Source organism: Piliocolobus tephrosceles, chromosome 20 (assembly GCF_002776525.5).
Source record: "Piliocolobus tephrosceles isolate RC106 chromosome 20, ASM277652v3, whole genome shotgun sequence".
Lineage (NCBI taxonomy): Eukaryota > Metazoa > Chordata > Mammalia > Primates > Cercopithecidae > Piliocolobus > Piliocolobus tephrosceles.
Genome location: NC_045453.1, coordinates 1,584,493 through 1,595,675, shown reverse-complemented (window position 1 = coordinate 1,595,675; position 11,183 = coordinate 1,584,493). Strand labels below are relative to the sequence as shown.

The 11,183-nt window shown below is 45.2% G+C and overlaps 1 protein-coding gene across 1 annotated transcript in view; it reads left to right on the top strand.

The window, feature by feature from the left end:
• The first annotated feature begins 753 nt into the window (after positions 1-753).
• TMC2 (transmembrane channel like 2) overlaps positions 754-11,183 on the top strand; it is a 106,458-nt gene continuing 96,028 nt past the window's right edge. The window contains exons 1-2 of the mRNA XM_026455222.1: positions 754-796; positions 1,410-1,457. Of these exons, the coding sequence (XP_026311007.1) occupies positions 763-796; positions 1,410-1,457 (82 nt within the window). The 5' untranslated portion in view covers positions 754-762. The remainder of the gene's footprint in view (positions 797-1,409; positions 1,458-11,183) is intronic.

Genomic DNA, 11,183 nt, shown 5'->3' with positions numbered 1-11,183 from the left:
GGAACATTCATCTGTGTGGTCTCGGGACTCCTGCAGCGGGATCCACAGTGCAGGCTCCTGGGGCCTGGCACAGACTGACTGATTCCAACACCCAGTGCCACTCCTGGGAATATGCATTTTATTTTTAAAAGTTTATTATTATTGTTTTTCTTTTTGTGGAGATGGGGTCTCGCTATATTGCTCAGGCTGGTCTTGAGCTCCTGGGCTCAAGCAATCCTCCTGCCTCTGCCTCCCTAAGTGCTGAGATGACAGGTGTGAATGACCACATGCCAGAATCTGCACTTTAAACAGAAGCCCAAGTAATAACTTAAACAAACATCCAGAATTTCCCTGGTGCTTTGTCCCAGTTAGAGACTCAAGATAATGGGAGAGGGCCTGGGATGTTCCTCACACCTCCTCTGGCTAGAGTGCCAGTGGCATCATTGCCAGGAGATGAGCCTGCAGCTCCTAGCCCCTCCAGGGCCCCTCATGTATAAGTGATGCCTGAAATGTGAGGCTACACTGCTTCTTTGCTGGGAAACCTGAGAAGAGGAGTGTGTGGCGGGATTGATGGGCCGGGAACTCACCGCCTTCCTTCACCCGTCTCTCTCCTGCAAACTTCATCCACCTCTACATTCAATCTCAAACCAAGAAGCCCTGGCTGCTGTCAGGTCTAGGAGGGGAGGCCAGCCACCATGAGGGAGGAAAGCGGCCCAGGCTGAAGGTGTGCTTGCGTAAGCACGCTGCATGAGCCTGTGCGGGACCCCGGCAGCCCTGCTCACCATGAGCCACCAGGTAAAGGGCCTGAAAGAGGAAGGTGAGTCCACGTCTTGATCCTGCGTGGCCCGCCCACAGGGTTCCTGGGCAGCAGCAGGGGATGGGGGAAGCACATGTGGTCTTTCAGAGGCATAGGGAGGAACTGGGTTTGACTCCAGGGCCTGCCCCCTGCGTGCTGAGCGACCTCAGCCGGTTATTAACCTCTCTTGTCCTTGTGCATGAGATGGGGATAGTCATCACCTCCTTGCAGGGCTACTGGAAGGATTCAAGACAACCTGTGCACCGCGACTGTGTTCAGGCCAGCACTGGAGACTGTCCCGGCCGCTGCATGTTCCTCAGAGCCTGCTGGGGCCTCTCAGCCTTCTGTTGTCTCAGTTAGGGTTGCCTGTTCCCAGCCAGCCCCTCAGCAGATTTCTATCTGTCTCTGTCTCTGTCCAGGGCAGGGGGTGGGGGATGTTCTGACCTCATGACTGACAGTATCAGAGAAATGTCACAGGCAGGGTACTCTGTAATTTGCTGAGCAAAACCACTGGAGCTGGGTCCCAGTTTGAGGCAGCCACAAACCAGCTGAAGGGTCCCACAGTGACCAGGGGGCTGCAGAGAGGGGGACTCACCAGAGGTCAACCATTTGTCAGCAATCCTGTCTCTTACAGCACGAGGTGGAATGAAAGGGCGGGCGAGGAGCGGCTCTCCACGCACAGGTGAGACGGGGTGGCGGGTCTCTGGGGAGCCTGCTGTGCCTGGGTGCCCTCTGCCCAGCCCAACAGTCCAGCTACCCATCTGACATTCTCCTTCATCTCCTTCCCTCTCATTCAACACCCTGCATGGAGCCTTCCTGGGAGGCAAGCTGTTTAACATGGGAGAGGGCAGAGTACCACTCAGAGAAGGTGCTACTTAGCACTCGGTGTCAGGGGAGGCTCCCAGGGTTAGTGACACACTGAGCTGAGCCTTGGGAAGCAGTGAACCTTCACCAGACAGAGGGCAGGGAAGCTCGGTGCAGGCTTCTGGTGGGTGGTGTGGCCAGACTCACATCCAGGCTGCCGGACTCCAGGGCGAACACTCTTAACCTCCAAGTAGCTGCCATAATGGGTGCTCCATCACCTTCCCGTTGGGAATGTGACCACAGCTCTTCCGTGAGCTGGTAAGGGAGCCAACTTGCTCCAAGAGAAGCAGGAGAGCCCAAGGAAGCCACAGGTGGGAGAGAAAACCCTTGGTTGAGACTGAGGGTTCAGAGGAGAGGGGCAGAAGCCACACTCACAGGCTGGGCATCTTCATGTCACAAAATATTATGGATGGGATGCTGTTTTCTTCCCCTTCACATCCCAGGCAGGGCTGGGTCCTGCACCCAACCCTAGTAGGCAAGAAACCAGAACCTTGGGGGACAATGGGGTTCTGGGGGGTTGGAAGAGATCTCCTTCCTCCCCCATTCTGGGAGGGAGGGCCCTATCCTGGCCCCACTCTGGCACGCCATCAGTGGGGAGCTGGCCCCAGGAGCCCCTTCATCTGCCCTTTCCCCTCCTGTGACCCGCTGCTGCCTGGTTGTCGGGAGCCTGAGTCTCAGTGAGGCAGCTCTGTTACAAGGGGAGAGACCCAGGAGCAGGAGACATGGAGGAGCTGGGCAGAGGCTGACAGGGGATTCTGCTATGGCATCTCAACAGCCCTTCCTGGCCCCCATCCCACAACTTGCCTCAGCCACTGTCCCTTCTTCCTACCCCACTGGCCTGCCTCATCCATTCTTTATCTCAATCCAAAGATGTAGGACCAAACCTGAGAAAGTTCCATGCCCCAGGGTGGCCAGATGAGAAACCTTCCTCCCGGGGGTTGGGCCGCGGTGCTCCTGTGATGACCACCACCTATAGGATGCTCGGGCTGGTTCTCCACACTCCACTCCCCTCGTTGTCATCCAGATGTTGTCCCTTCCGCGCCTAGCCTGGCCTCCCTCTGCCTCCGCTGCAGGGCTGTGCCGTGAGGGACTGCCCTGTGAGCAGTAGTCCTTGAGTAGGACTGAAATGGAAGACCATTTTGCCTAACACACAAACCCTTTCCTACTGAAATATTCCACGTTGCCTCCGCCATTTTCTCTTTCCCATAGAACACAGGAAATCGGTCAGAATTCTCACTTCACAGATCTAAGTGGTGAAGGGGTGCAGTAAAGTTAAATTTTGAGAATATATTAAATTAACTGAAACCCAGCCCCATGAAGCTTTCCATTTTAAATTTCCTCTGGAGTCACCTGCGACGGGACCTGATATCCTCATCCTTCCGTTTATACTCTACCAGGAGGGAATAAAAGTTTAAGAATACAATGTTCTTTTCTCAGAATAGCTACAGTTTGTTACTGTGTTCGTTGAAAAGAAGGACGAGAACTCTCCCTCCTCCTGTATCATTTGGTAAATGCACTGAACTGTTGAAATGACTGGACTGGAGGGCGGCTGCAGCCTCTCCTCAGCCTGTGTTTTGCACTGTGAATTCTCTGACCGAGTCAGGTGCTACACAGGAGGAGGCCTGTTACATTTAGGAGAGCGTGTGTTGGGCTTGGAGGCCTTCCTAGCAAGACAGCTAGCTGCCTTTCCAGCTCCTAAATTATGCATTATGTGGAGTCTGTTGAAAACTGATTATGAAAGAGGAAAAAGCAGCTGATTTTCTATATAGAAGTGGTCTGGGGAAGATTGAAGGGCAAATTCTGGTTTGTTTTTGACATTGCATGTGAATTTTGTTCAGTTGGAGAACTAAATTACAGTAGGAATTACAGCTCGGAAAAAAAAAAAGTGTAACACCAAATTGTATCTACGGTGCTAGGAAGGGTGCTTGGTATAGTTCATTATCACAATGAAAACCATTGTATTAGCTGACTGAGGACACAGAGAGAACTCACAAGAGGATGCAAACAATGACATTCCCATTCAGTCCTTTCAAGCAACATAGAGCTGATCTTTATGGGAGCCCAGGGAACCCTTTCCGTGATCCCTTGCCTTGATCTCTGCTTCTCTGCCTTTTCTGGGTGCTGGGCTCAGTCCTAGAGCTCTCTTGGGGGTCATGGCTGTGATAATATTTGTTTTGCTCCATCCCTTTTCCAACAGGGGGAGGAGCATTTGTAAGACAAATCATCCCTCGCTGGCTAACACTGACTAGCTTCCTACCTTGGATGTTATGCAAAAATAGTATTTCTTTATGTTGTCTTATCAAAGAGTGGTTTTCCATAGGCAGTGAGAAGAAGGAAAAGGTTGGGGCAGGAGTGGGCTAAGGAAACGTGCTCTATGATTAATACAGGACAGGTTATCTTAGCTCACTCTTGCAAATAGCACACAAAACTTTTTTTTCTTTTCTTTTCTTTTTTTTTTTTTTTGAAATGGAGTCTTACTTTGTTGCCCAGGCTAGAGTGCAGTGGTGTGATCTCAGTTCATTGCAACCTCTGCCACCCGAGTTCAAGTGATTCTCCTGCCTCAGCCTCCCAAGTAGCTGGGATTACAGGTGCACGCCACCACGCCCGGCTAATTTTTGTGTTTTCAGTAGAGACAGGGTTTCACCATCTTGGCCAGGCTGGTCTCAAACTCCTACCTCATGATCCACCTGCCTCAGCCTCCCAAAGTGCTGGGATTACAGGTGTGAGCCACCACGCCCAGCCACAAGACTTTTCAATGCACCTATGCCAGTTGTCTCATCAATCCTGGCAGTAACCTCAGCATTTAAAACCGAGTCTCAAAGACATGGAGATGGCCAGGCACAGTGGCTCATGACTGTAATCCCAGCACTTTGGGAGGCTGAGGTGGGCAGATCACTTGAGGTCAGGAGTTCGAGACTAGCCTGGTCAACATGGTGAAACCCCGTCTCTACTAAAAATATAAAAATTAGCCAGGTGTGGTGGTGTATGACTGTACTCCCAGCTACTCGGGAGGCAGAGGTGAGAGAATCGCTTGAACCCAGGAGGCAGAAGTTGCAGTGAGCCTAGATGGTGGCATTGCACTCCAGCCTGGGCGACAGAGAGAGACTCTGTCTAAAAAAAAAAAAAAAAAAAAATGGAGATTATTAATGATGGCTTCACACCCGTGTTGGTGCCTCTTTTTGCCTTTAAAATAAGTGCAGCAATCACAGCTAATATGCTCACAAGACCTTCCCTGTAGCAACTGTGGAGCAGTGTTACCCTCCCCACATCACCTTCTTCCATGTTGCTAGTGTGACCCTTTGATGCAGACCTTGCCCCAGCAAACATGCTCCGTTATCACACCCTGACCCTCCGGATTTCAACCCCGTTCCCTGTGGGTGCGTTCCCCTCTCCTCCTGCCTCCCACACGAGAACACACCTGGGACACAGTTCTGCCTTGGTCACCTATGCCCCAGACTCCCTGGCATTTCTGCTGGGTCCCCTCAATCCCATTTCCTCTGCCTGGAATCCTCCTAACTTGCTACCACAATCACCCCCTCCATTTCTCTACCCACTTCTTCTCTTGGCAAACTCCTATGCATCCTTCAAGATTCAGAGTAGCCCCTAGGTATGTATTAAAGACTTCATGGTAATTATTTTTAATTGAGCTGTAAAATATTTCACACAGTAGATAAATCACAGGTTAATCAAGCATTATTCTATTACTGAATATTTAGGTTATTTCTCATTTTTATAATAGAAATAATGTTGCATTGAAGATTCTTGGGCTTGGGTTGACTCCTACAGGTGGAATTAATAGATCAGAAAGTATTTTTAGGCTGGGCGTGGTGGCTTACACTTGTAATCCCAGCACTTTGGGAGGCTGAGGCGGGCAGATCACTTAAGCTCAGGAGTTTGAGACCAGCCTGGCCAACATGGCGAAACCCCTTCTCTGCTACAAATACAAAAATTAGCCAGGTGTGGTGGCATACACCTATAATCCCAGCTACTTGGGAGGCTAAGGCACAAGAATCTCTTCAATCCAGGAGCTTGAGGTTGCAGTGAGCCGAGATCGCACCACTGCCCTCCAGCCTGGGCAATAGAACAAGACTCTGTCTCAAAACCAAAAAAAAAAAAAAAAAGAAAGTATTGTAAAGCTCTTGTTACATATTGTCAAACTCCATAAAGAGCTGCGTTACAAATTTTTATTGCTACCAGTAATAAATATACATTTTAATAAGTCTCATTAGTCCTGGATGGAAAATTTTAAAAACCTAATACCATAAAGAAGACTTGCAATCTCATTATTGACTTATTTTAAATTTGTTTTGATCATTAGTAAAACTGCATTTTCCTGTTTCCTAGTTGCATTTCCCCATTAGTAACTTACCTGTCATAAGTTTCGCTTAACAGTCTTTGTGTCCTCCCACATATTGATATATGAGTTCTTTCTATTAGTCTCATGTTTGATTAAAAATTTTTCTTATTTGAAAAAAAAAAAGATTCAGAGTAAGTGTTGGAGAGGAGAATTTTTTTCCTCTACCTTCCTAGGTTCAGTGACTACAGGCTCTGTGAATCAAACTGACAAAAGACAGATCAACAAGAGGGGGAAAAAGGATTGGATTATATATGTACAAATGAGTGTTCACAAGGAAGATGACTCAAGGAGGTGGTTAGAATTTGGGGCTTATATACCATCTTAGAGGTAAATATCATCTTAAAGGGTGATAGAGTGTGGAGAAGAGGCTTGTCAAAGGAAAAGCATTTTGGGGCTTCTGGGTAAGTTACGGAAGGTGACTAGGAAATGTATGGTAAATAAGTGTTACTTAGTAAGGTTTGTTAAGCAGGTAAGAGTCTTCTCAGGTGCTAAGAGCTGTCTCTAGAGTAGTTATCTTCCAAGTATAGGAGAGGGAGAGCCCTTCCAAATGGAAATATACGTCCTGCTTTTAGTCCGAAAGGGGAAAGGAGCGACACATATGTAATTGCCTTCAGCTTGAAATAATCTTTATGCCAAAGTGGCATATTTTGGGAAGGTATCTTCTAGTCTCCTTCATAAATAGCAGTTCTTTGTGAAGCATTTCCAACCATCCCGATGATAATTTATCACTACCTTTCTCTTTCTGTATTTTTACAGTCTTTTCTCTTCAGTCCACCATTTTCTTTCTTTCCTTCCTTCCTTCCTCCTTTCTCCTTCCTTCCTTCCTCCCTCCCTCCCTTCTTTCTTTCCTTCTTTCCTTCTTTCTTTCCTTCCTTCCTTCCTTTCTTTCTTTCTTTCTTTCTTTCTTTCTTTCTTTCTTTCTTTCTTTCTTTCCTTCTTTCTTTCTTTCTTTCTTTCTCAGAGTCTCACTCTGTCACCTAGGCTACAGTCAGTGGTGCATCTTGGCTCATTGCAACCTCTGCCTCCCAGGTTCAAGCAATTCTCCTGTCTCAGCCTCCTGAGTAGCTGGGACTACAGGTGAGCACTACCATGCCTGGCTAATTTTTGTATTTTTAGTATTTTATACTTAGTATATTTAGTAATATACTAAGTATTTAGTATTTTGTGTTTTTCTTTTCAAAAACAAAATATAAGGCCAGGTGTGGTGGCACACACCTGTAATCCCAGTTACTTGGGAGGCTGAGACAGGAGAACTGCTTGAACCTGGGAGGTAGAGGCTGCAGTGAGCCGAGATCTCACCACTTCACTCCAGCCTGGGTGACAGAGTGAGACTCTGTCTCAAAAATAAAATAAAATAAAATAAAATAAAAACAAAATATATTTAGCTAAGTTATTGTCCAAAGCTGGCTCCCTAACACCCCACAACCTGTTGATAAGACAAAGCTGATTTATTGCCTATAGCAGGCAAAGCTTTGGCAGTATCTTACAGAGGGGAAGGCAAGGCCAGAACTTACTGAGAATTGGAAATTTGATTGAAGGCAGGTCTTTCAAAGTGAGAACTGGAATGAGATTGGGTAAGAATCACAACACAATAGTCTACAATAAACAGCATGGCCAGGATTTTGAGGTGAAGCATTCGAAGAATCTTAGAGCCCAAATTGAAGAATTGACAGGTCTTTGGGAAAATCCTGTAATGAACAATCAACATTTGCCTGGGTAGGAGATGCCTAGAAAAATAAAGACACGCTCATGAAGCAGAGGCGTAGCACAAAGTCATCTTAATACAGACACTAAGGTGTAGCTGGGCTGTCTGTGTCCAGACTCAGTGTGAGGGAAGATGGTTTAAGTTCTCAATTTCTCCTTGTGGTCATTCTTCAGCCCAAGCTGAAGGAAAAGCCATCAGTATGTCAATCTAGATATTCACCAGTATTTGAGGGGTCATCATTTCACGTCAATTGTCTGTTAACAGTTATTTCACATCCAGTTTCTGGGGGCAACTGTTTCAACCTGCACGTCAGATTTTCCAGTTCTTTTTTTTTTGTTTTTTGAGACAGAGTCTCTCTCTGTCACCCAGGCTGGAGTGCAGTGGCATGATCTCGGCTTACTGCAACCTCTGCCTCTGGGGTTCAAGTGATTCTCATGCCTCAGCCTCCCAAGCAGATGGGACTACAGGCGCTCGCCACTACGGCCAGCTGAATTTTTTTTTTTTTTTTTTTTGGTATTTTTAGTAGAGATGGGGTTTCACCATGTTGGCTAGGCTGGTCTCGAACTCCTGACCTCAAGGATCCACCCGCCTTTGCCTCCCAAAGTGCTGGGATTACAGGCATGAGCCAACGCGCCCAGCCAGATTTTCCAGTTCTCTTTAGTGGATAACCCTTGCTGGATGATTAGAATAATGGCAGCAGTGCAGCAGCATTTAAAACTCTGGAGATCCCACCTCTGAATGCTGGCACACAGACAAATACTAAGAGAAGGATTATCATCAGAGTTTGTATAATCTACTTCTCAGCTGGGAGCTAAGAGTGCCGTGACTAAACAACAAAGTAGATCTCATCCCGAATCTGGAGTCCATGTAACCAAATATGAGGTTACTCATCAAATTACCCAATTTCTGATTTCTTTGTTTACTTCCTAGATCTTTTTAGTAATATTAAAGATTTCAGAGAGGTCTGCAGGAATGTAAGTACAGCATTCTTCCTCTAAAACAGCACATATTCCCTGCCTTGGGAGATCAATATCTTATCTAAGGCAGCTCTGTTCTGGACCACCACCCACCCAATCTCATAAACCTCTTGACAAATGAGTTTTATGGCCTTACTGACATTGTCTAAATCATCTGCTATTCTCTCAACCACAGCATGCTACATTTGCCCTACCATCCAGATCTCTTGTAAATTATGAAATGAAGGTTGGGTGCAGTGGTTCACACCTGTAATCCCAGCACTTTGGGAGGCCAAGATGAGAAAATCACATGAAGCCAGGAGTTCAAGGCCAGCCTGGGCAACAATGCAAGACTCCATCTCTACAAAAAAATTTTAAAATTGGCCAGGCATGATGGCGCATACTTGTAGTCCTAGCTATTCAAGAGGTGGAGGCAGGAGGATCACTTGAGGCCAGAAGTTCAAGAGCAGCCTGGGCAAATAACGAGACCCCTGTCTTTACAAAAAAAAAATTAATTAGACATGCATGGTGGCACACACCTGTAGTTCTAACTACATAGGAGGCTGATATGAGAGCATCTCTTGGGCTCAGGATTTTGAGGTTACAATGAGTTATGATGGCTCCACTACACTTCACTCTAGGTGATAGAGCAAGATCCTATCTCAAAAATAAATAAATACATACACACATAAAGGCATGCATACATACATAAAGTATGAAAAGAAGTGTCTTGAGGGGAGAAGAAAGAAATCTAGAATAGCCCTAGGGTACTTAGGATTTCAGTTCTCAAACCAGGCCCAGTTTTTCTCCTTCCTCAATGAACTATCTACTGATCTCATTTTACTAGAGAACAAATTAATAGATGATATCATAGACAATTCTGAGAGTAGGTATTAGTTTACAAAGGTAAGAAGTTCCTGTCTTGTTTGTGAGTAAGTCAAGAGGCTTCTGTTCCTTATCTAGTATCCGTCACTGGGGGCCATTCAGTCATCTGGTTTTGGCCAGAATACTCCTATGGGATTGTCAAATAATGCTGTAAACTGTTGGTACCATTCATCACGAATAGTTTGGTGTCAAGCAGTTAATTGTGTAGTTTTGAGATCCCTAAGTAGATCTAAGGCAAGGAAGAAGAAGGAGGGGGGAAGAGGAAGAGGAAGAAGAAGGAGGAGAAGGAGGAAGAAGGAAAAAGGAAGAACGTAGAAGGAAGAAGGAGGAGGAGGAAGGAAGAAAGAAGAAGGAAGAAGAAGAGGAGAAGGAGGAGGAAAAAACAAAACTAATGTCTTACTTGTAAGATCTTTGAAAGTAGACAATCTCCAAAAATATACCACCTATTCCTCAATCTGCTTATAATTCTGTCAGTGAAAGTCTGGTCACAAAGACTAGCTCTCACAAAAGGTCCCCAAGTAGTGTTTCATGGAGGCAGGGCCCTTCTAGGACATGACGAAGCTTTTGGATTTCTCCCCACCTGACCTATTGCAGAGTTGTCATCTAAAAAGTCATCCAATGGTTGAGTCCAGTTACCCAGGAAACCAACTGATTTCTTAAAAGCAACTGGAACCAAATTAAACTGGGTGGCTCCTCAAGAAAAATGTGCACTCTAGACAGTTCATGGGTTAACTGTAGCTGGGTACTAAACTCATACCAATGAGTGATTAAGGATGTAAACAGAAATATTAAAAATATAAGTCTTGTAAGTTACATAACTAAAGTAGCCTTAAGTCAGGGAGAGGATAGGAGGTAAGTAAAAGAATAGGAGACAGAGGAATATCGATTATAGAATAGCAATCTGCAGACTTGGGCATAAGCTGTAGATCTTTGGCATAAGCTGTCTACATCTGAGGCTGTCTGCTTTGGGAGGTCTCCTAAGAATCTTTAGCTTGAGGTCACCAATAGGAATGGTTTTCTAGTAATTTTAGGATGGTTTATGTCTCTTGAGTTGAAGGACATGATCAACTCTTTAAGAGTTTTGCCAGCATGTTAGTCGTTATCTAACAGAGTCCTTCCAACTAGGGTTCTGAAATAATAGTTCTTTGTTGAAGACAAAAACTCTGGAGGGTTTAAGAAAGCATTGGGGGCAAAACAAATAGTATCTGTAGGTGACACAGACTTAAACCGGTTGAGGATAACTTATTCCTGAAAACTTTCAAAAGCGAAACATTTCATAACAATGAAACTGACAGGAAAATTTGGATGCTTCCATAGCATGCAAAACAAACAATGAAGGCATTCTAAAAGCTTCGGGTAAAATGTCTATAATGATTAAGCATGTTTTAATAGATAATGTACACTATATCTAATTTATAAAGATGGATAACCATAATTTTTACAGAGAAAAAATCTTGAAGTATAACATATAATTATTTAAAAACATAATGTACATGACATACCAAGAAAATATCAAACATGTAAGAAAAATATATCAACACTATATGAAGAATATCAAGTAAAAAGATTCAGTAAGTAAGTATGGAATAGGTCCTAAACATCTACTTTTTTTTTTTTTTTTTTTTTTTTTTTTTTTTTTTT